At 42.1% G+C, this 25,965-nt stretch overlaps 2 protein-coding genes and 1 non-coding gene across 7 annotated transcripts in view; 1 reads left to right on the plus strand and 2 right to left on the minus strand.

Annotated features, from left to right (window-relative positions):
* Positions 1-7,429, plus strand: part of LOC122562885 (coiled-coil domain-containing protein 74B-like) — a 50,251-nt gene extending 42,822 nt beyond the window's left edge. The window contains exons 6-9 of the mRNA XM_043716208.1: positions 399-612; positions 1,189-1,289; positions 2,252-2,308; positions 5,308-7,429. Of these exons, the coding sequence (XP_043572143.1) occupies positions 399-612; positions 1,189-1,289; positions 2,252-2,308; positions 5,308-5,443 (508 nt within the window). The 3' untranslated portion in view covers positions 5,444-7,429. The remainder of the gene's footprint in view (positions 1-398; positions 613-1,188; positions 1,290-2,251; positions 2,309-5,307) is intronic.
* A 2,481-nt stretch (positions 7,430-9,910) lies between these two features.
* trnas-gga lies at positions 9,911-9,985 on the minus strand. Its single transcript has one exon. It is a non-coding gene; the product is annotated as a tRNA-Ser (tRNA).
* Positions 9,986-15,630: 5,645 nt separating this feature from the next.
* Positions 15,631-25,965, minus strand: part of smpd4 (sphingomyelin phosphodiesterase 4) — a 72,113-nt gene continuing 61,778 nt past the window's right edge. For all 5 annotated transcript variants that reach the window (XM_043716212.1, XM_043716211.1, XM_043716210.1 and 2 more), the window contains 3 exons: positions 25,363-25,494; positions 24,353-24,481; positions 15,631-17,220 (listed from right to left, as the gene is read on the minus strand). In XM_043716212.1, the coding sequence (XP_043572147.1) occupies positions 16,897-17,220; positions 24,353-24,481; positions 25,363-25,494 (585 nt within the window). In that variant the 3' untranslated portion in view covers positions 15,631-16,896. The remainder of the gene's footprint in view (positions 17,221-24,352; positions 24,482-25,362; positions 25,495-25,965) is intronic.

Consider the following 25,965-nt stretch of genomic DNA (forward strand, 5'->3'; position numbering starts at 1 on the left):
AAAAAAATATATAAAAATAAAAAACGGGGGGAAGCGGTCCACAAAATCCTACAACATCACCAACATCAGTAGGTCCCTGCTAATAATGACGAAAACAACCAGCCTCATACCACCAGTATCACCTGGTCCTTGGTCTGTGGTGATGCTAGAGAGTACACAAACATCGACAAGCAATGTAAAGACTTGGAAAAGGCACTTCCCCAAGTGTTCCAAAATAAACTGTCTGTCTGTCTGAGTGGGATTTGAACCAGATCCAGTGGCAAGTGCCCCTTGATGAGTCAATAATCCTCGCAATCAGCTCCTGAAAGTTCAATTTCCCTTAGGTCGATAGATAAAATCCGAAAATGCAACATTTGTCCAAGATATGTTTCAGACCAATGGTGATTCTTCTATTGTAGGAACAATGGATCTGAAGCCTCACAGCAATCCAGTTCAGTCTTACCTGTGCTGACTCTTCAACCAGAATTAGATGAGACACAGATACTTGTTACATCACTCACTCCCCTTTTGATCCAGATAGATCCTTCAGGATCACCTCGAGCTCCAACATTGCAGGAATGTGCAATCATCGTCCAACACTTGCATAATACCAACAGCTTACAGTCTCAGGAGGTAAGAATTTCTTGTTTACTGAGCTTTTAGCATTGTTATTCTCGTTGGGCTCAGCATCACTGTGCAATCCTGTTAGAGGGCTTTGTGTCATTATGACTTGAGGAAGTGCATTTTGTACCTTTGATAACTGCAGCTAACTGGAGTATATCAGATTGTATCATGTAATCTGCTCATTTTTAGTAATAGATCTCTGAGCTTCAGCTGTTAACTGGCAGGTCATTTAACTTCAACAGATAAGTTACAAAGATAAATAATAAAAATTACAAACTATGCTATCCTCAAAATAGCTATCCATACAGTTAACTCATTGTTCAGGAATTGAGACTGGAACCATTCACTAAGGCTTGTTTTATCATTGAGACATTTGGGACTTTAATTTTATCTGTGTTACAGTATTATTGCTAATTTCTGTTATAATGATCCAAATCTAAAGCTACTCTATCTATATGGGAAGACAGAGCACTAATTGCTTCCAGAGGTAGGAAATAAGTAAATATGCACTGGCCTCTGTCTCTGACCCTGTAGCGATCATCCTACTGTTTGTACCATCATTCACATTTCATTGTGTTGTTTTAGCTCCTGCGTTTGAAGACGAGTTTGAAAGACCTGCTATACTCCAACAAATGGACTCCGGATGCCTACCTCCTTGCTAAGGCTTACCTAGCTGATTTGAGTCAGTGAGTTATTGGAATGTTTATTCCAATCTTGTGGGAAATACAATACTGTTTAATAACTAAAGTATGAATAGATGGAGACTCGCTTGGGATCAACTTGAGCAAATTAGAATTAATTTATGTACTATCACTGTTGCTCACCACATATAATTTTCTAACTCTTAACTATCCCGTTCTATAAATGAGCACATTGCATATTGCAGGTTGTCTTCCGAAGAAGGGTTGGACAGGCTGGACTTATTTTTTCACTAGAGCTCTGCAGAGCGAGGGGTGATTTGACTGAGGTTTATAAGATCTCATGATCTTATTATGGTGGACATGGAAGAGATATTTATTCTTCTAGGTGAGTCCAGAGTTAGGAGATACTTTTAAATTAGGGTACATCTAATTTTAGACTAGAGATATTTCTTTGAGGGTTCTGTAACTTCAGAGTTCTCCGTCTCAGAAGGCAGTGGAGACAGGGTCATTGAATATTTTTAAGTTGGAGGTGGACAGTGTTTTTTGTTAGGCTATTGAGAGTAGACAAGAATGTAGAATTCAGAACACAGACTGATCAGCAATAATCTTATTGAATAACAGAGCAGCCTTGAAAGGCTGAATAGCCTACTTCTCCTGATTCGTATTCTTCACACAGTGACAATCACTTCTAAAGCAGAAAATTACCATGGTGAATCAAATCACTGCCAGTTGTTGATTGCATTTCAACTTTAGCCAATGTAAAAGTCTCCAGATTTCATTCTGACTCCGTGCAGCCCGTGATCTCTTCCTGCCAGGCATCCACATCAATTTGGTAGGAGGCTGCATAAGTGTAACAGCTTAGTCCTTGTGATATTTTGTGCAAAAGGGGAAGAATGATACAATTATTTATCCTCAACGAGAGCTGCTCAGGGAGCAGTGTATTGTTAAAATAATAAGATATATGAATTGGTTCAGAGTGAGTAACTTTGTGTTTGTTTTCCTCTCAGGGACCGGGATGTTGTGCAGCTTCCCAAAGTGCCTTTGAAAGAACCACCAAAAAAACTGTAAGTTTACTGAGCATTTTGGTGTCAACCTGAAGCCTTTTTCTGTGCACAAGTCAACAGTGAAAGAACTTGAGATCAAGAAGTGTCAGGCTGTTTTCCCACTTTATATGTTACACTGACCTTAGTCATTGGTAATTCAGACATGGCAAATTTAAAACAGCCAAGGGAATGAAGAGTCACTTCAAGGAGCAAGCTAAAATGTTTTCAGTTATGTGAGGCTGGGTATCCTACAGCCTGACTCTGTTGTCGCATATCTGGTGGGAACACCGCACTGGGAATCAATAGCTCCGCTATTCCATAAATCATCACAAGTGTGCACATGAGTAGTGTTATTCTAGGCTGTTTAGCATCTGGCTGTAATCAATACCTAAGAAAGAAGGAACTCCTGTCAGCTTTCAGCATTGAACAAGTAAAACAGAAACTTATCATTATAACAAACCTATCCTCAAACATGTAGCAAATTGGATTATTAATCAGCAATGAAAAATTAAACTGTACCCTCTTTAAATCCAAACTTCCAGCTCAGCAGTGTCCCCATGACTTGTTCGGACTTGTCCTACCTGCCTATTTCCTTTTCCACCTATCCACTCCACCCTCTCCTCCCTGACCTATCACCTTCATCCCCTCCCACACTCACCAATTGTACTCTATGCTACTTTCTCCCCACAGAGGTAAAAACAATGACTGCAGATGCTGGAAACCAGATTCTGGATTAGTGGTGCTGGAAGAGAACAGCAGTTCAGGCAGCATCCAAGGATGCTGCCTGAACTGCTGTGCTCTTCCAGCACCACTAATCCAGAATCTGGTTTCCAGTGTCTGCAGTCATTGTTTTTACCTAATTTCCTGCTTCAGGTTTACCACCCTTCTTGAAAAGTGGAACCACATTAGCCATCCTCCAGTCCTCTGGCACTTTCCCCATAGCTAGAGAGGAATTGAAAATTTGTGTCAGAGCCCCTGCAATTTCCTACCTCGCTTCCCAAAGCAGTCTGGCATGCTATTCATTTATCTGTTTTTAAGCCCAGTAGAGCCTCCAATACCTCCCCATTTCCTGTGTCAAATTGTCAGTCCCTTTTCCTGAATTCTGTACCTATGTTCTTTTTTTCCAAAGTGAAGACCAAAGAGGAGTATTCATTTAACACCCTTCCAACATCCTGCTGCTTCACTTACAGGTTGCCCTCTTTGTCTCTAATGGGTCCTATCCTTTCCCTGGTTAAGCTCTTCCCTTTCATGTATTTATGAAATATCTTAGTATTCTTCCTAATCCTGTTTGCAAGTCCTTTATCATGCATTCTTTTTGTCCTTCTAATTGCTTGCTTAGGTTCTCTCCTGCACTTTCTATTTTTTTTTTCTAGGGCTGTAGATGAACTGCTCTCTTTGAACTTGGTAAAAGCCCTTCTCTTCTTCCTCGTACTGTGCTGAATTTTCCTAGACATCCAGAGTTCAGAGAGGCTATTGTTTCTAGATTTCCCTCTAAAGGGTACCTGTTGGACCTGTACTATCTCCAGCTTTTTTTTGAATGAGCCCCACAGCTCCGCTGCAGACTTAATGCTGTAGACTAATGGTCTGCTGTAGACTAATGGATGGTGGCAGCCCATGTGATGACAATACCTGGAGTTTGGGGGTGGTGTAAAGCATGGGGAGAGGTGCTCAATCCCTTAAATTGTTGAACTCCATATTAAGTCCAGAAGGCTGCAGAGTTCCTGAGCAGAAGATGGGGTGTTCTTCCAGCTTGCGCTGAGCTTCTTGTTCCTAGTTTACATTTTGTTTCTCTCTAATGTTCCCAAAGCCCTGCTAGGGTACTTTAAACTCTCCCTAATGGCATAAGGAAAACACATTGGTCCTGGCTTTACTCACATGCAACCTGGTCCCATCTCGCTCAGTGCTGGTCTCAATGTCCCACGAATTTAATAACCTCCCTCTTGCACAATCTCTCTCACCACACACTCCTCTGCTTGAAGATGACAGCCAGTAATCTGGAAATTACAATCAGAGGCCCTACTTGCTAGTTTCTTTCCTAGCTCCCTAAACTTTGCGTGTATCAACTCATCACTTTTTCTACATATGTCATTGGTACAGTCATGGCCCGCAACTGCTGGCTGTTCATCCCCGAGAATGCTCTGTAGTTGCTCACTGACATCCTTGATCTTGGTGACAAGGACATAACATACCAGCCTGGATTCATATCCACAATAACATCTATTCCTTAACAGTAGAATTCCTTATCTCTATTGCTTTCCCAACCTGCCCTTTTCCTCCATTTAACTGAGCCACTTATGGTGCTATGTACATGGCTGTGGCAGCCCTCCCCAGAGAAACCAGCATTCTCACTAATATTTGGACCTGAATACTCCTTAAAGAATGAGATGTTGCTCCTTGATTGTCTGGCAGTCAGCCATTCACTCTCCGTCCGCACATATTCAGTAAAGTGCTATCTGTGTAGTGCTCAGTCTGACAGATGCACTGCAGTAATGCCAGTTACTGCTTATTCTCCAAAACCAAGAACTTGAGCACTTCCAACTGATGACATTTCTTGTGCATGAGAATTATGCTAGAGTACCCCCTTAAGAATGTGCTCTCCATAGGACCAGGATGTTCTGCCGAGTCTTTATTTATTAAACAAACTTTATTTATTAAACTTTATTAAATCAAGTTAATTAGAAAATAAAATACAATCCTTTACATGCCATGTATAAGTACTAATTATATTTGCCTACCAAGGACTCTTTCAGGCTGTCACAATCAAGTCATCCTTGTTGCTTATGCTTAACTCAGAAAGACACAGTTAAAAGTCCTCAAGCCATATCTTTTATACAAGTTGTTTCTGTGCTGACAGTTTGATGTATTCTACCTGGTGCACTGTACTTAGAGATGGGACATGAGGCTACAGAGACACAATTGAGTGCACTAGAAGATCCCAGATCCTGAGAGTCCTGAGGTAGGTGTTGCATTGCCCTTTTTTTGCCTAGCTGCATTCTTAGACTTGTGCTCTCACTCCATAGGCCTGAAACTGTGCTACCGACAGCAGATAGAGTCATACTTCCTGCACTGAAGAATACAGTGGGAAACCGAGCCACAGAGAGACAGAGGCGATTGCAGGCCGTGCAGAAGAACCGCTGTCGGAAGGTTCTGCTGTAGTACTCCGAGTCAATGAGAGACTCCAGTGCACAGAAGCTCTATGGTCACTAAATTTATATCTGCACTTAATAATCTGACACACATGCACTCTTGTGGACATTGATATGAATGGACTGACTTTGTGCATTTGTTCTACAGGGAAACCTGCTTTACTATGCATTAAAATATTCCTTAAACTAGCCCTAAATCCCATCTTGTACATGAATACTAATATCAATACAGATAACCTTTTATAAGCAGGTACAGCAGATGGCAGCAACCAACACGCCCTTGCCTAGCTGGTAGGTCAGAACCTGTGATCTGTATGAACAGATAGTTGCCAAAGCATAATTCCATCAAAGCAGCCTGGATATGATTGGTGTCCAACTTAATGGCAGCTGACAGAGGGAGAGTTGAGAGATCATGCCACACTTCTGGGAGTGGTCTGTGTTCCTTCTGGATTACATGCTGTTAAGGCAGGCAATAATTCTAAAACAGGCAATCAGTTGCAGTAAGAGGCAAGGTGGCATCTGCAGGCTCTGCAGAAAATGGTGGAAATGGAATAATTACACTGGTATCAGGCTGATTATAAATTCATGTTCCTCATTCTGTCAGGGTGTGTGTGTGTAATAACAATGTCTGAACAGGTATCCACAGACTACAGGGCTCCGATCACTTTGATGGGTGATCAGAGGTACTTATTCAGCCATTGCATCAATGGATGATGTTGGAGACATGGTTGAAGATGATCCAGAGTGGAAATTCAATGTAACAGGTTATGATGGGAGCAAGCTAAGAAATAGTAATGGTAGCCTTAGTGGTTATGATTTAAATCATTTCACCATTAACATTGGTATAACAGGAGGTAAGTATATAATTGAGACATTGCGCATACATTCCAGAGGTAGATTGTATAAATGCAGATGGTTTAACAGGAGATTTTAACTTAATACAGATTGGGATGAATGTACCAACACATGTCAGAAAGTTAGTGAAATTCTTAAATGGACAGGATTTCTGTAACAATTTGTCCAAGAGTCCATGAGGAATAAGCCATTTTAGAATTAGTAATGGAGTAATAAGCCAGACAGTCATAACCTGATCAAATTTAAAGTAATGTTTGAAAAGGAGAAGTATGAAATGGTTACTAAGGTTCTAGATTTAATAAGACTGACTTCACTGACTGAAGCAGAATATCCACATGCAGGACACATGCAGGCAGAGTAAAATAATCGAAGACGGTGGCTGGTTTTCCAAAAGAATTCAAAGTGAGATACTCTGTACTTTAACTGGTTCTATCACTGCGAAAACAAAACCATAGATGACTAAAATGAACAGAGACAATGTAAAACTAAACATGTACTGAAGAAAAAAAAAAGTACAAATTCTAACAAAAGGAAAGATGATGGTTACAGTAAAGGACAACAGAACAGATAGTAACAGCAACAAAAATGACACATGGAAAACCCACAGAAGATGAAACATTTTACAATTCTATTAAGAAAAAGAGTAGTCCGGAACATTGATGACAACAAGCTGGTGACAGTGAAATTACAGAAATAGTGAAGATATTTTAGAATTATTTGGCATTGGTGTTTGCAGAAATGAATGAGGGCAGAATGCCAGCTATTCTGCAAAACTAATACTGAATTAGAGTCAGTCACCAAACACTAACCTGAACAAAATAACAAATGAAGAAAAGGAAAAAGATAAAGGAAAAAATACATGAGAGAGAATAAAAAGGAAAAAGAAAAGAGCGAACAAGCTCTGGCTGGGGCATCCTACTCTGCTACTATCATGTTGTAGCCTGAAGAGATGGTAGTGTACTGGTAATGTAACCGGACCAGTAATCCTCACCTCAATCACTGCTGATGTGGGTTCAAATCCCACCATGTAATTGGTGAAGTTTGAATTCAATGAATGGCTTGGAGGCTAGTCTCAATGGTGACAACTCCAATTGTGGGTTATGTGACAATGCTTGAAGAGGTTTTTTTTTATATATGGGTGGCTCAGTGGTTAGCACTGCTGCCTCACAGCGCCAGAATCCCAGGTTCGATTCCAGCTTTGGGCGACTGTCTGTGTGGAGTTTGCACATTCTCCCCCTGTTTGTGTGGGTTTCCTCTGGATGCTCCAGTTTCCTCCCACAGTCCAGAGATGTGCAGGTCAGGTGAATTGGCCATGCTAAATTGCCCGTAGTGTTAGGTGCATTAGTCAGAGGGAAATGGGTCTGGGTCGGTTACTCTTCAGAGGGTCATTGTGGACTGGTTGGGCCGAAAGGTCTGTTTCCACACTATATGGACTCTAATCTAGCTTAATCACCATCACGAGGTTGTCAATCTTTAGGGCTAATAATTTTTCTAACAAAGTTCACGAGTTCATTCTGGGGTCTTTAAAAAACTGAAATAACGGATGCCGAACCCCACCAAAAATATTCCTTAGATTCTGGATGAATCCCAAAATTGAAAATAGGTAAAGTGACACATATTGAAGAAAGGAGGGCATAAGAAACAGGAGATTATAGGCCAGTTAGCCTCGTGTCTGTCATAGGGCGTGTGCTAGAATCCACTTTAGAGGTTACAGCAAAATGCTTAGAAAATCATTATGTATAGGCAACATGGCTTTGTGAAAGCTTGGCCTCATGCTAATATCTCTGTCCTAGGTCTGTGGCAGTGTTCCAGTAAAACAGAATACTAACAACAGACCATATTTTGGCTGGGCACTTTATAGCCTTCAGGACTATTAAGATCAACAAATTCTGTATGAGAGTCACAGAGTCAGGCCCTTCGGCCCAAACAGGTCCATGCCGAGCAAAATGTCCATCCATGCTAACCGTATTTCCCTCCACTTGGCCCATATCCTTCTAAATCTTTCCTATTCATATGTTTGTCCAAACGCCTTTTAAATGTGGTTAACATTTCTGTTGGCAAGCGTACCACCCTCTGTATAAAAAAAAGTTGCCCCTCAGGTTCCCTTTTATTCTTTCCCCTCTAACCCTAAACTGATGCCCTCTAGTCCTCAATTCCCCAACCCTGGGAAAAAGACTGAGTGCATTCACCCTATCCATGCCTGTCATGATCTTATATACTTCTATATAAGATACTCCCTCAGTCTCCTACATTGTTAAAAAAAAAGTCCTAGCTTGTCCAACCTCTCCCTATAAACTTGGACCCTCGAGTCCTGGCAAAATCCTTATAAACGTCTTCTGCAATCTTTCCAGTTTAATAACATCCTTCCTATATCCAGGTAACCAAAACTGAACATAATATTCCAAGTGTGGTCTCACCAACATCCTATACAACTACAATATAACTGCCCAACTTCTATACTCAGCGCCCTGACTGATGAAGACCAGTGTGCCAAAAGCCTTCTTCACTGCCGTGTCTACCTGTGACTCCACTTTCAGAGAACTCTCAACTAGTCACAGGCCTCCAGTCTGACAAACATCCTTCTACTATTACCCTCTGCCTCCTACCATCAAGCCAATTGTGTATCCGATTTGCCAGGTTCCCCAGGATTCCATGCAATCTAAACTTCCAGAGCAGCCTATCATGTGGAACCTTATCAAAGGTCTTACTGAAATCCATACAGACTACATTTGCCGTCATCAATCTTCCTGGTCACATCATCAAAGAACTCTAACAAATTTGAGGCATGATCTCCCACACACAAGGCCATGCTGACTACTCCTAATCAAACCCTGTCTTTCCAAATGCATGTATACGTTATCCCTCAGAATCTTCTCAAGTAACTTACCTACCACTGATGTTATGCTTTCCGGTCCATAGTTCCTAGGTTTTTCATTGCAGCTTTTCTTGAATAAGGGCACAACAATCATTACCCTCCAGTCTTCCAGGACCTCAACCATGGCTAATGATGATGTAAAAATATCAGGCAGGGCCCCCACAATTTCTTCTCTAACCTTGTTGATCAATTAGAGTTTTTTTTGAGAAGGTAACATGCAAAGAAGAGAGGAACCTATAGATGTGGGAGAAAGCAGTATGCTATTTAAATAGGTAGAAATAGTAGAACTCGGTGGTACAGAGAGATTTAGGTGACCTATTTGTGAACCACATAAAGCTAGCATGCTGATGCACAGGATTAGGAAAACATATGCAATGTAATAGATAACAATTTATTGTGAGGGAAATAAATTACAGGCAGTCCCCAATCTACAAATATCCAGCTTACAATGAGATCCCATGTTAATATAAATGTTAAGGATCTTACATGCAAATGTTTGTTCATTCTTAGCACTGGATTGTGTCCTGACTTGCATACAACCTGACTTGCAAATGTACTTGGTAATGGGACCTGTTCTTAACCTGAGGACTACTTGTATAAGAACAAGGAGCAGAAGAAGACCATTCATCCCCTCGAACCTGCTCCGCCAATCAGTACGAAGTTGGCTGATCTCATCTTGGCCTCAACTCCATTTCGTGCCGATTCCCCATAAGAAAGAACATAAGAAAACCAACCAATCAAATTCACTGCTGAAACTCAGGATTGAACCAAGGACCTCTTAGATCTCCAGTCTGAACACTCTCCCAACTGAGCTATTTCAGCTGGGCAGAGATGTCAGTGAATCAGGTAGGTTTTTGTAACAGTTGTCTCCATTACTCCATATTTATTAGGAAAGTAGAAAATTTTGGACATTGGTTCAACCATATTTGAAATACTGTATACAATTTTGGACTCCTTATTTGAAAAAAATGATATAAAAAGAGGCAGTTCAAGAAGGTTCACTCTCATTCCTGGGATAAAAGGTTACAGAGAAAGGTTGAATAGAATCATAGTGCTGTACAGCATGGAAACAGACCCTTCAGTCCAACTTGTTCAGACCGACCAGATATCCTAAATTAATCTAGTCCCATTTGCCTATATTTGACCCATATCCCCCTCTAAATTCATTCCTGATAAAGGACTGTTACCCGAAACGTTGATTCTCCTGCTCCTCGGATGCTGCCTGACCTGCTGTGTTTTTCCAGCACCCCACTTTCGACTCTGATCTCTAGCATCTGCAGTCCTCACTTTCTCCTCCCTCTAAAGCCTTCCTATTCATTATACCCATCCAGATGCCTTTTAAATGTTGTAAGTGCCTCCACCACTTTCTCTGGCAGCTCATTCCTTACACGTACCATCCTCTGTGTGAAAATGTTACCCCTTAAGTCTCTTAAATCTTTCTCCTCACCTTAAACCTATGCCCTCTAGTTTTGGACACTCTTACCTTGGGGCAAAGACCTTGGCTATTTACTCTATCCATGTCCCTCATGGTTTTATAAACTTCTAGAAGGTCATCTCTCAGTCTCCAATGCTCCAGCCTATTCAGCCTTTCCCTATAGCTCAAACCCACGAATCCTGGTACTATCCTAGTAAATATTTTCTGAATCCTTTCAAGTATTACAACATCTTTCCTATAGCAGGAGGACCAAAATTGAATGCAGTATTCCAAAAATGGCCTAAACATTGTCCCGTGCAGTGGCAACATGACTCCCAACTGCTGTACTTTATACTCTGACCAATAAAGGCAATGCCTTCTTCACTATCTTGTCTATCTGGAACTCCACTTTCAAGGAACTATGAATCTGCACTCCAGGATCTCTTTGTTCAGCAACAGTCCCCAGGAACTTACCATTAAGTGCAAATCCTGCCCTGATTTGCCTTTCCAAAACACAGCACCTCACATTTATCTAAATTAAACTCCATCTGCCACTCCTTGGCCCATCAGCCCATCTGATCAAGGTCCCATTATCCTCTAAGGTAGCCAGCTCCAATCTTTATGGCACACCGTTGATCATAGGCGTCCAGTCTGAAAAGAAACCCTCCTCCACTATCCTCGGTCTCCTACCTTTGAGCCATTTCCGTATCCAAATGGCTAGTACTCCTTGTATTCCCTGCGATCAAACCTTGCTAACCAGTTACAATGCAGAACCACGTCGGAACGCCTTACTGAAGTCCATACAGATCATGTCCTTTCTGCCTTCATCATTACTCCTGGTCACTTCTTCAAATACTCAATTAAGTTAATGAAACACAATTTCCCATACACAAAGCCACACTGAGTATCCCTAATCATTCCTTTCCATTCCAAATACATGTACATCCTGTCCGTCAGGCTTCCCTCCAACAACATTGATGTCAGGGTCACCGGTCTATAGTTCCCTGGTTTTTCCTTGCCACCTTGAGTAATGGCATCACCTTAGCCAACCTCCAGTCATCCAGCACCTCACCTGTGGCTATCAATGATCCAAATGTCTCAACAAGGGACCCAGCAATCACTTCCCCAACTTCCCACAAGTTCTAGGGTACACCTGGATCAGGTCCTGGGGATTTATCTGCCGTTATGCGTTTTAAGACATTCAGCACCACCTCTTCTGTAATATGGACATTTTTCAGGATTCTCAGAACTTCCATATCCTTCTTCACAGTAAATACTGATGCAAAGTACTCATTCAGTATCTTCCCCTATCTCCTGCGGCTCCACTTGTTGGTGGCCTTGTTGATCTTTGAGAAGCTTTATTCTCTCCCTAAAAGGACACCCTTTTATCCTTAATATATTTGTAGAATCCATTTGAATTCTCCTTAACCCTATTTGCCAAAGCAATCTTATGTCTCCTTTTTGCTCTCCTGATTTCGCTCAAGAATATTTCTACTGCCTGTATATGCTTCAAGGGAATCACTTGATCTCTGCTGTCTAAACCTGACATAAGTTTCCTTCTTTTTTTAACCAAAATCTCAATTTCTATAATCACATAGCTGCCAGCCTTGCCCTTCACCTTAACAAGAACATACTCTCTCTGGACTCTCATTATTTCTTTTTTGAAGGCTTTCTACTTTCCAGTCGTCCATTTATTTGTGAATATCTGCCCCCAATCAACTTTTTAAAAGTTCTTGCCTAATACCATCAAAATTGGCCTTCCTCCAATTTATAAATTTAACTTTTAGATGCAGTCTATCTTTTTCCATCACTCTTTTACAACTCAGAATTATGATGATTGGCCCCAAAGTGCTCCCCCACTGACACCTCAGTCACCTGCCCTGCTTTATTTCCAAAGAGAAGGTTAAGTTTTCTTTCTTCTCAAGTATGTATATCCACATACTGAATCAGAAAATTTTCTTGTACACACTTAAATTTATCTCCATCCAAGCCTGGCAGTCCCAGTCTATGTTTGGAAAGTTAAATTCCCCTATCATAACCACTCTTACAGATAACTGAGATCTCCTTACAAATCTGCTTCTCAATTTCCAATTGACTATTGGGGAGTTATAATATAGTCCCAACCGGGAAATCACCCCTTTCTTATTTCTCAGTTCCACCAAAATAACTTCCCAGAAATACCCTCGCTAAGTACAGCTGTTATGTTATCCCTAATCAAAAATGCCACTCCCCTTCCTATAGCACCTACACCCTGGAACATTAACATAGAAACATAGAAAATAGTAGAAGGGTAGGCTATTTAGCCCTTCAAGCCTGCACCAGATCATGGCTGATCATGCAATCTCCTATCCAATTCCTGCTCACTCCTTATACCTCTTGATCCATTTAGCTGCAAAGGCCATGTCCAGCTCCCTCTTGTACTCTATGCTACTTTCTCCCCACCCCCCTCTAGCTTATCTCTCCACGCTTCAGGCTCTCTGCCTTTATTCCTGATGAAAGGCTTTTGCCCGAAATGTCAATTTTGCTGCTCGTCGGATGCTGCCTGATTTGCTGTGCTCTTCCAGCACCACTGATCCTGAATTTTTCAAAGATTTGACCGTGTCTGTACATCAGGGCAATGCATTCAACATTGGATTTCAGCAAGACTTTTCATAAAGTCCAACAAAGAGAGTCTGATAACAAAGGTAACAGCCCAGGGGATCCAAGGAAATTTGGCAAAATGGCTCAGCAGTAGAAAGCGGCAGCTGATGGATGGTTGAAGGATGTTTTTCCAAGTGGAAGTCTGTGTCCAGTGGGATCACGTCAGCGTAAGTGGTCCTTGCTGTTTGTGGTTTATATAAACAATTTGGACTTAAGTGTTGGAGAGTTCATCAGTAAGTTTGCAGATGATATAAAAATTGGTGAGGTGGTAAACAGTGAGGTTGCTCTCAATTTACAAGAGGATATAGAGGAGATATAGTCAGATGAGATATAGTCAGATATAGTCAGATGGGCTGATCAGCGGCAAATGGAATTGAATCCAGATAAAGAGTGCAAAAGAAATTTACAAGGAGGTTGCCAGGACTCAATGGTCTGAGTTTATAGGGAGAGGTTGAACAAGTGAGGACCTTTTTCTTTAGAGTGCAGGAGACTGGGCAGGTGGGGGTGGGTAATCTTATAGAAGTGTATAAGATCACGAAAGGCATGGATAGGGTGAATGCAGGGTTGGGGAATCGAGGGCTAGAGGGCATCAGTTTAAGATTAGAGGAGAAAGAATAAGAGAACCTGAGGGGCAATGTTTTGTTTTACACAGTGTGATCTGTACATGGAATGAGCCGCCAGTACAAGTGGTTGAGGCGGGTACATAGAGTCATAGAAATGTGCAGCACAGAAACAGACCCTTCAGTCCAACCCATCCATGTCGACCAGATATCCCAACCCAATCTAGTCCCACCTGCCAGTACCCGGCCTATATCCCTCCAAACCCTATTTATATACCCAACCAGATACCTTTTAAATGTTGCAATTGTACTAGCCTCCACCACTTCCTCTGGCAGCTCATTTCCATACATGTACCCTGTGTGTGAAAAAGTTGCCTTTTAGGTCTCTTACATTACAACATTTAAAAGCCATTTGGACAAATACATGGAAAGGAAAGATTTAGAAGAATATGAGCTAAGTGCTAGGAAATGGGGTTAGAGTGGATGGACATTTTGGTTGGCATTAACCAATTTAAGCCAAGGAAGTGAGAACCTGGAACTCTGCCTCTGAGGTGTTTGTCATTACATTTAGTAAGTATTTAGATGTGAACTTGTGATGCCAAGGCATATAAGGCTGTGAGCCAAGTGTTGGAAAACAGGATTAGAATAGTTATGTTTTTTTAACCACATGGATGCGATGCTGTGCTGGAGAACTCTGACACTGGTTGGTGAGTCTATGGTAGGAGGCAGAATGTAAAAATTGGAAGATTTACAAGGGTGACATTTTGAAAAAGCTTCTACACAAATAGTGAAGTTTGGAATTCTTCTGCAAATGGCAACTGATCAATTGCTAGTTTTAAACCAGAGGTCCATGGATTTTTGCTAACTAAACAGATTAAGGGATATGGGGAATTAGGTTACAGATCAGCTGTGATCACACAATGACAGAACAGGCTAACATGATTGTGTCAGTTGATTAGTTTATAACCCATGAGATCAGGGTGATTGCTAGTACATTATGGGCAGCATGGTGGCTCAGTGGATAGCACTGCTGCCTCACAGCGCCAGGGTCCCGGATTCAATTCCAGCCTCGGCCGACTTTTGTGTGGAGTTTGCACATTCTCCCCGTGTCTGCGTGGGTTTCTTCTGGGTATTTCAGTTTTCCTCCCACAGTTCAAAGATGTGCAGGTCAGGTGAATTGGCCATGCTAAATTGCCCATTGCGTTAGGTACATTAGTCAGAGGGAAATGGGTCTGGGTGGGTTACTCTTCAGAGGGTCGGTGTGGACTTGTTGACCTGAAGGGCCTGTTTCCACACTGGAGCGAATCTAAAAAAAAAGTCCTCCCATTATATTAGCATTTATCACTGGCATACATTAGGAAATGATTACCTTTCTGTGATTACAAGGGTCCTATTCTAAAAACACAAATATAAAAGTTTAAGAAAAAGAATGAAGTCTTTCCTCCCTTCAATCATGCTCCACTGTTCTGAAGATCATGGCTAATTTAAACTTACACCTTCCAGCTCTTCATATACCTAGATTCTCTGAGAATCCAAATTCTCGTGATGAAGATCTTGAATATACTCGATGCCTCTCAAACACAGCTGTCTGGAACAGTGGATTCTTAAGTAGTTTTGTGAACCGGTCAGTGGTCATTCCAGGAACAGCTTGTTCCTAAATAGAATGCAAACCAGGGTCCTTCCTTGGGTAACAAAATCAAAATTATGTCACAATTTGGCATCACTTCAAGGCCCTATATAACATCAGTAAAGCGTTTTTACTCTTAGCTTTTACTTCAAAAACTGGAATATAACTTGTTGCTCACTGTATGATTACCCCCAAGTACCTCGGAATATCAACATTTCCAGTCTCATTTAAAAACTAAACATTTTCCATTTTAATTTAAATTGCAGTGCCTCAAATGCCAACCAGTAGAACATTAAAATACAAACACATTAAACACTAAATTCAAGATTTATCAAATTCATTTTGAAAATACATTATTGATTTCCCATTAGTGTGGCTGACGATGCACAATTTTACATAGAATATTAACAGTAGTTTTGTACATTTCATCTTCAGATCAATTCTGCTGAAATTCAACATCTGTCATGCCAATGACACAAAAGTATTTCACAGAAAAAGGCAGCAGCAGTGAGGACATGGAACAGTGGGGAGCTGGATTCTATGCTGAATTAACAAAGCCCCACAAATTACTAGCATATACAGAAGAGTTGCCCAACTTCCACAGACACAGAATTTCTCATTCTGGGATTGTGTGCACTCTCAACCCTACTTCATCCTTCTCCCAATCTTTCAACACAGATTGAATACATCAAGTCATACAAAAAACAAAATATTAGAAATAGCAAGTCAGGCAAGCATGTGTGCAGAAATGGAGTTAACCTTTCAAGCTGATGATATTTCGTCTAAATTCAGATCATCAATTTGAACTATCACCACAGATACTTTCCGACCTGTTCAAGATTTCCAGTATCTGTGTTTATTTTGGTATTAACAGTTCTGTAAGTGTAATTTTCACATCATACAGCAGAATGCACACTCAGGAACAAGTTCAATTTTTGACAAAAGCAATCCCTGCATTGCCAATATTTCCTTCGTTTGAAGTGATCAGTCCTAGGATCTGCTTTAAACTTTCAGATGGATGACCATTTCATGGTACTTAGTCTCACTTCAGCTCAGTTCCATGCTGGTGCTGTTGGGTACAAGACAATCCATTCTCCAATGGTTGCAGCAACAAACATGAAAAATGAGCCAGTCTTGTAACTAAAGCACACTCCCAGAGCTGTAAATTAAATCCCAGTACAGACTGCAGAGTCTAACAAACCAGACCCAGGGCATTGGCTCAACTGATGTTTCTTCTGGCAAAACCTCACCACCACACAACATGGGCAATACTGAGGGGACACAACATAACAAGAGAAAGGTACATAGTCATCTGTAAAAATAACTGTCTATACTTAACAGCTCAACCAGTAACACTAAATAATTCAAAAAATATTTTAAAAACATAGGTATTGGTATCTGATTTAAAAATTGGTTTTTGTTTTTACAATTGAAACAAATCGTTTTCTGAAGATGATAAAAAAAAAATAGAAACAGCTGACTCCTTTACTTTTCATGCCTGGTGAGGTTTTGTTTGGTCTGTACAGAGAGCCCATACAATCCCATAGAGAAACCAGAAGATCATGATCAAGAGAAAAGAAGCTAAGGGATTCAGGTTGAGTGTGGCACCAATAACCATACAAATGAAGAGAGAGAACAGCGTGCGATAACTAGCCAGAAAACGCAGGCTGAGTCGTGGACGTTGCTGTTGGAAGGTGCGGCATGTCACAGGACCTGACTTGATCCTCCGACTCAGCTCTGGGTAGGTCAGGTAATAACGAGCCAGTTTTCCCATTATACTGTCCCGCTGACACAGGGCCTCCATTTCACCAGCAAACTGTAGGACATGAAAGAGGGAAGAACTTAAAAAATAGAAGGAGCATTAGGCAATTTAACCCCTGGAGCCTGAACCACCTGTTTAAGAAAGCAGGGAGAAAATCAGAAATTACACACCAGTTAGATGACCTTCAGGAAAATGCTGGAGTCTATTATACAGAATGTGATAACAGGAAACATAAAACACACCCACAGTAATACATCAAGTCAGTTTGGATATATGAAAAGGAAAGTGTTTAACAAACCCAATGGAATTTTTTTGAAGTCTGTAACTAGTAAAATAGATTAGGGAGAACCAGTGTGTTCATATTTTCAGAAATCTTTTGTCCCATGTGAGAGTAAAATCAAACTTTGTGGGATTGGTGTTAATAACTTCAGTAAAGCCTTTGATGAGGTTCCACATGGTAGGCTGTTGGAGAAAATGCAGAGGCATTGATTTGAGAGTAATTTAGCAGTTTGGATTAGAAACTGGCTTTCTGAAAGAAAGCAGCGAGTGGTGGTTGATGGAAAATATTCAGCCTGGAGTCCGGTTACTAGTGGTGTGCCACAAGGATCAGGTTTAGGACCACTGTTGTTTGTTAATTTTATAAATGACTTAGACGCAGGCATAGGTGGATGGATTAGTAGATTTGCAGTTGACACTGAAGTCGGTGGAGTAGTGGACAGTTTGGAAGAATGTTACAGATTGCAGGGGGACTTAGATAAACTGCAGGATTGGGCTGAGGGGTGGCAAATGGAATTCAATGTAGCTAAATGTGAGGTGATGCACTTTGGGAAGAATAACAGGAAGGCAGAATACTGGGTCACTGGAAAGATTCTCGGGAGTGTGGATGTGCGAGGGATCTTGGAGTCCATGTACATAGATCCCTGAAAGTTGCCATCCAGGTTGATAGTGCTGTTAAGAAGGCATATGGTGTGTTAGGTGTCATTTGTGGAGGGATTGAGTTCCAGAGCTGCAATATTATGCTGCAACTATATGAACCACTAGTGCGGCCACACCTGGAATATTGTGTACAGTTCTGGTCGCCATATTTCAGGAAGGAGGTGGAAGCATTGGAAAACGTGCAGAGGAGATTTACGAGGATGTTGCCTGGTCTGGAGGACAGGTCTTATGAGGAAAGGCTGAGAGACTTGGGTCTGTTCTCATTGCAAAGAAGGCTAAGAGGAGATTTGATAGAAACATACAAGATGATCAGAGGATTAGATAGGGTAGACAGTGAAAGTCTTTTTCCTAGGATGGTGACGTCAGCTTGTATGAGGGGGCGTAACTACAAATTGAGGGGTAATAGATTTAAGACAGATGTCAGAGGTAGGTTCTTTACTCAGAGAGTGGTAAGGGCGTGGAATGCTCTACCTGCTAATGTAGTTAACTCAGACACATTAGGGAGATTTAAACAATCCTTGGATAAGCACATGGATGATGATGGGATAGTGTAGGGGGATGAGCTGAGAATAGTTCACGGGTCGGCGCAACATCGAGGGCGGAAGGGCCTGTTTTGCGCTGTATTGTTCTATATAGTGGTATGGATTCAGAATTGGTTAACAGACAGGAAGTAGAATAGGAATAAATGGATCAGTTTCACACTGCAAGGAGTGTCAATGGTGCACCATAGGGATCCAGACCCAGCTATTCATAAAACATATCAGGGTGATTTAGACAAGTTGACTGACTGGGCAAGTATGTGGCTGACACAATATCACATTGATAAATGTGTTATGTCAATTCTTCAGGAAAAACAGAATGACTGAGTATTATTTAAGTGGTGGTAGATTGGGAAATATGGATGCACAAAGAGACCTGGGTGTTCTTATAAACTGGTCATTCAAGCACACAGGACCGCAAGCAATTAGGAAGGCAAATGGTATGTTGGTCTTCACTGCAAGACTGTTTGAAGACAGGGGCAAGGAACTTAATGCAGTTTATAAGGCCTTGATAAGACCACACCCAAATCCTGTGGAGAGTTTTGATCTCCTTGACTTCGGAAAATAAATACTTGCTAGAGGGGACCTGTGGTGAATATTCACCAGACTGATTCCTGGGATGGTATGTTTGATATACGTGAGAAGTTAAGCTGACTAGGCCTGTATTCACAGGATTTTTGAGGAATGAGAGGGGATTTCATTTCTGACAGTGCTGGACAGACTGCATGTGGAGATGATGTTTCCTCCTAGCCAAGGGTCCAGAGCAAGGGGTCGTGGTCTCAGGACACATAACAGACCATGTTGCACTGAAACAAGAAGAAATCTGCTCACCCAGAGGGTGGTGAACCTGTGGAATCACGGCTGATCAGACTGTTACTTTAACTCCACTTTCTTACTTGCCCACCAGAACCCTTTTGCCTTGACATCAAAACTCTCCCTATCTCAGCCTTGAATAAGTTCAATGATCTGGTCTCCAGAGCTCTCTGGGGAAGACAAATCAAAAAACTAAATCCTCAGGAGATGAAACTCCTTATCTCTGTCTTAGCTGAATGACCTAATTTTGAGATTGTGCCCCTAAATTGTAGATCCCCTTATAAAAGTCCCCATTAACAGCTGCCAGAACTGCTAAGTTTTCCCACCAATTTCTGTTATTGTTTCATTATACTTCGGTTTATACTCTATACCCAAGATCCCACATTCCGTAATGATGACTTCTTCAATGCTGGTCGGCGAAGGCTAGATTATTGCTAGATTATTAATCCAGAGACTCAGCTAATGTTCTGGGGACCTGGATTCAAAACCCACCATGGCAGATGGTGAAATTTAAATTCAACAACAAAAGAAAATCTGGAATTAAGAATCTACTGATGACCATGAAATCATTGTCGATTGTCGGAAAAACCCATCTGGTTCACTAATGTCCTTCAGGGAAGGAAATCTGCCATCTTCACCTGGTCTGGCCTACATGTGACTCCAGACTCTCAGCAGTATGGCTGATTCTCAGTTGCCCTCTGAAATAGCCTAGCCAATCATTCAGTTGTACCAATCACTACAAATCTCAAAGAAATGAAACCAAACAGATCACTTGGCATCGATCTAGGCACTGGACGAGACAATGTCAGAAACAGACCTGTCGACCCTACAAAGTCTTCCTCATTAACATCTGGGGGCTAGTATCAAAATTGGGAGAGTGGTGTCACAGACTAATTAAACAACAGCGTGTCAAAAATCATACTCACGGAATCATAACTTACAATGTCCCAGACATCACCATCCCTGGATATGTCTTGTCTCACTGGCGGGACAGACCCAGCAGAGGTGGTATACAGTTGGGAAGGAGTTGCTCTGGGAGTCCTCAACATTGACCCTGGACCCCATTAAATCCAGCCTTCGCCGGATTTAGGTTAAACATAGGAATGGAAACCTTCTGCTGACTACCATGTACCGTCCTCTCTCAGCTGATGAATTGGTACTTCTCCAACATCAGTACAACACTTGGAGGAAGCACTAAGGATGGCAAGGGCACAGAATGCACTCTAGGTGGGGGATTTCACTGTCCACCACCAAGAATCACTTGGCACAATACTATAAACCGAGCTGGTCAGGTCCTAAAGGACAGAGCTACCAGACTGGGTATACAGCAGGTGGTGAGGGAACCAACAAGAGGAAAAGACATAGTTGACCTCATCTTTACCAATGTGCCAGCTGCAGATGCATCTGTCCATGACAGTTTTGATAAGAATGACCACTGTATGTCCTTGTGGAGACAAAAGTCCCACTTTCACAATCTCCATTGTATTGTGTTAAATGGGACAGACTTTGAACAGATCTACCAACTCAAGAATGCGCATCCATGAAAAGCACTGAGAGTCATCAACAGAAGCAAAATTGTACTCTAGCACAATCTGTAACCTCAAGGCCTGGCATATTCTCCATTCAACCCTGGTTCAATGGAGAGTGCAGGAAGACATGCCAGGAGCAGCACCAGACGTACTTGAAGATGAGGTGTCAATCTGGTGAAGCTACCGAACAGGACTACCTGCATGACAAACAGCATATGCAGCAAGCGATAGACAGTGCTAAATGATGCCACAACCAACGGAGCAGATCAAAGCTTTGTAGTCCTGCCACATCTTGTCATGAATGGTGGTGGACAATTAAACAACTCACAGGAAGAGGAGGTTCCACAAATGATGGACCAGTCCAACACATCAGTACAAAAGATGAGGCTGCCGGAAGCGTCGAGTGTATGATCCACCTTGGCCTCCTCCAGTGGTCCCATCATTACAGATACCAGTCTTCAGCCAATTCGATTCACTCCACATGATATCAAGAAACAGTTGGAGGCACGGGATATTGCAAAGGCAACATTCCGGTAATAGTACTGAAGGCTTGTGCTCCAGAACTTGCTGCTCTCCGAGCCAAGCTGTTCCTGTACAGTTACAACACTGGCATCTGACTAACAATATGGAAAATTTCCCAAGTATATTATGCTGTACATAAAAAGCAGGACAAATCCAACCCAGCCAATTAACTCCCCATTACTCTACTGTCGATTATCAGTAAAGTGATGGAAGATGTCATCAACAGTCCTATCACATAGCACTTGCTCAGTGATGCCCAATTTGGGTTCCACCAATGCCACTCAACTCCAGACTTCATTATAGCCTTGGTCCAAACATGGAGAGAAGAGCTGAATTCCAGAAGTGAGGTGAGAGTGACAGCCTTTGACATTAAGGCAGTATTCGACCGAATGTGGCATCAAGGAGCCCGAGCAAAACTGGAATCAACGGATATTAGGGCAAACTCTCTGGCGGTAGGAGTCATACCCGTCACATTGGAAGATGGTCAAAGTTGTCAGAGATCAGTCATCTCAGTTCCTCAGGACAGTGTCCTCGGTCCAACCATCTTCAACTGCTTCATTTATGACCTTCCCTACATCATAAAGTCCGAAATGGATGTTCACCGATGATTGCACCATGTTCAGCACCATTGGTGACTCCTCAGATTCTGAAGTAGTCCATGTCCAAATGCAACAAGATCTGGACAATATCCAGGCTGGGCTCACATGTAGCAAGTAACACGCACGCCATAAAAAAATGCCAGGATATATGACCGTCACCAATAAGAGACAATCTAACCACCACCCCCTTGCATTCAACAGTGTTACCATCACTGAATCCCCCCACTATCAAACATCCTGGGGTTATCACTGACCAGAAACTCAACTGGACTCACCCCATAAACACAGTGGCTACACAAGAGCAGGTCGGAGGTTCGGAATACTGAAGTGAGTAACTCACCTCTTGACTCCCCAAAGCCTGTCCACCATCTATAAAGGCACAAGTCAGGAGTGTGATGGATACTCCCTGCTTGCTTGGATGAGTGCAGCCCCAACAACACTCAAGAAGCTTGACACCATCCAGGATAAAGCAGTCCACTTGACTGGCAGAACATCCACCAGCATTCATTCCCTCCATCACTGATGCTCAGTCGCAGCAGTGTGTACTATCTACAAAATGCACTGCAGAAATCATCCAAAGATCCTCAGACAGCACCTTCCAAACCCATGACCACTTCCATCTCGAAGGACAAGGGCAGCAGATATATGGGAACATCACCACCTTCAAGTTCCCCTCCAAACCACTCAGCATTCTGACTTGGAAATATATTGCAATTCCTTCACTGTCGCTGGGTCAAAATCTTGGAATTCCCTCTCCAATGGCAAATGGAATGTATTGGTTCAAGAAGGCAACTCACCATCACCTTCTCAAGGGCAACTAGGAATGGGAATAAATGCTGGTCAGCTAGTGACACCCACATCCCACAAATGAATTTTTTTAAAAACTATCCTGCCAATCGTTCACGGATTTATACAAATATACCCATAAGCCCCTCTGCTTCTACACTCTTGTTAACACTGCACCTTGTAGATCGTATTGATGCACCTCTCTCTTCCTTTCAGATGCATCAATTTACATTTCACAGCATTATCTGCTATCCATCGCACTAACCCACGTCCTTCTGAAATATATGAAGTGCCTCACAGCACCAGGGAGCTGGGTTAAATTTCAACCTCAGGTAACTATCTGCGTGGAGTTTGCACATTCTCCGTGTCTGCGTGGGTTTCCACCAGGGGCTCTGGTTTCTTCCCGAAGTCCAAAGATGTGCAGGTTAGATTGCCCAAGGATGTGCAACAAGGTGGATTAGCTATGGGAAATGCAGGCTTAGAGATAGGGTAGGGGATGCTCTTTGGTTGTGGACTCAATGGGCCGAATGGCCTACTTCCACATTGCAGGAATTCTATGATTTGATCATTATTCTTCTCACAGTTCACAATAACTCCAAGATTTGTCATCTGCAAATTTTGGAATGGTGAACAGCAACCAATTTCACGTCATTAATGTAGATCAAGGAAAGCACTGGCCCTACGACAGACAGTAGGGCCTTCCTCCAGTACCTTCCTCCAATCCGCAAAACAACTTTTCACTTTTTTTTACCACTGAGTTCAAGACACCTACCACTGACTGGAAAAAATCTTTCTTAAGTACCCTCTGAACTTCGCATTCCTTTACCTTAAATCTTTTCCCCTCGTTATTGACCACTTTGCTGAGGTGAAAATGTTCTATGTATGTTCCTCATACATTTGAACACCACAATCCACCTTCAAAGCCTTCTTTGCTTCAAGGTAAACAACCCCAGCCTAGTTTAGTCTCTCTTCACAGTTGAAATGCTCCTTCCGAAGCAACATCCTGGTGAATCTCCTCTGCAACACAACAAGTGCAATCACATTCCGTGTAGTAACCAGAATTGCACACTATTCAAGCTGTGGCCAAACTATCATATACTCTATCATAATCGCCTTGCTTCAATTGATAAAGGCAAGGTTCCCAAATTCTACATGGATTGCCTTATCCACCTGTCCTGCTGCCTTCAAGGACCTACGGACATGCATAACAAGGTCCCTGACTTCTACAGGTCAACCATTCAACATGCACTACTTTGCCTTGTTAATCCACCCAAAATGCATCACTTTACACTTTTCAGATAAATTCCATTTGCCCCTCTACGCCCCACCTGATCAGCCCTCTTTATTAACTGCACCCAGGTCTTAAGGGGAAGAGAAAACATTATTCACTTTGCGCACTCAATTTTAAATAGAAAGAGAAAGAATCAGTACTAATAACTGCCGGCTATAATGACCAACATACCCGCTGGTTAATGGCAGATGATATCTGGAACAGTAGACGTACTAACAGGCCACTCTCATAGCTGCGAATTGGCTGCAGCTCAGGGTCTCCCTGATACTCTATCTCAAACCGTCGGAGTCCATTTATAATCTGCAAAACATACACAATTTAGTACAGCCAGACAGCAGTACACAAGGAAGACAATGCAGCCCCTAAACCCTCTCCCCACCCACTAAGGAACAGGACAGTAGACAGAACCACTGACCTTCTTCCTAGTGAAAGTCACATCATGAACCTAACCCAGTGTCAGCTCCATTAATCTGCTCCCCAGTGACAGTCAATGATCAGTGCACGTGTGGCAACTCGACATGTGAGTGAGCTGCAGCAAGTGCTTGAAAACTGGATGAGTACCTCCCTCAGCTGCCCATAATTTCCAGCAATATTATCGGTTTGCTATGAGGAATTTAGCATCTGGCTGATTTTCATCCTCTCTGGTTTCGAGAAGGTACATGTCTCCTGCTCCCCCCCACAACCAAGCCTACCAGCTGGCCATGATCAGTAAGGCTCATCCAGACTAGGAAGAAGCCACAGAGTTGTTTGTCAAAGTACTTCAGACTCTTCCTGGAGAAATTTACTGAGCTACTTGGAATGTTTCACTTTTTCAGGTATTAAGTTATTCTCAAGGGAAAAGATTACTTTTATAATATGTCTCTCTAACCCCATGCCCAGGAGGTTGGTAATCTGAGTAAAGGCAGTACTCCAAAACTTGCCAAATATGGTCCTATCCTTTCCAATGAAACATGGAATCAGAACAAGAGGCGGCATTGAATTCTTCAGTGAATTCCCCTACCCTGCTCTGGCTCAGTAAACACTCAATGCACAATGAGGAACAGAAACGAAGGACAACTACTGGGAGCCAGGGCTGAGCAGAGACACAAACAATGAAATACTGAAAACTCCATTTCTGCTCTGGTTTCTGAAACTCCTGTGTATCAGATGCGCTACAGCAAGTGACAGGGTTGCTTACATACCTGGTACCTGCCCAGTTGGGTCAAGGTCAGCCCATTCTCGCCCTGAATACAGTCGGGTATCTGGTGCCTTCCATTTTCATCTGTAGCTGCTCCTACATTCATTGCCAGAGATGTCAGGTGTGGGGTGCTGAACTGTGGACGAACAGATAGCACTTTGATCAGCTGAACTCTTTCTAACTCACTCAGTTATTAGGAACTCAGTGGTGAGGATGTTCAAACTGTTTCCTATTGGAAACTTAAAGATTAAAAACATTTTACCACATTTGAAGTACTCCTTGTGATCACTTTTCCGAGGATGTGCATCGTGTGAAATGCAGTGACTGGTGTTAAGCAGCTGTTCCAATCAGCAACTATTTGAAATGGATAACTCAGTCTTACCAAGGCAACTGATTTGGTTTGAGCAGATCTGTTGGCTTGTAAGCCCGTGTGGTTTGCTTTCTTATTATTCACAAGGGGATACATTTGTAAATGTATCAAGCCAGGAAAAGAGAACAGGGAGGGAGTTTTAAAATAAAAGCAAAACAGTGTAGATGCTGGAAACCTTAAAATTGAAAGAAAATACTGGAGTATTTGTGGAGAGAAAGAAGTTAACATTTTGAGTCT

Source organism: Chiloscyllium plagiosum, chromosome 25 (genome assembly GCF_004010195.1).
Source record: "Chiloscyllium plagiosum isolate BGI_BamShark_2017 chromosome 25, ASM401019v2, whole genome shotgun sequence".
In the NCBI taxonomy this organism is placed as follows: Eukaryota; Metazoa; Chordata; class Chondrichthyes; order Orectolobiformes; family Hemiscylliidae; genus Chiloscyllium; species Chiloscyllium plagiosum.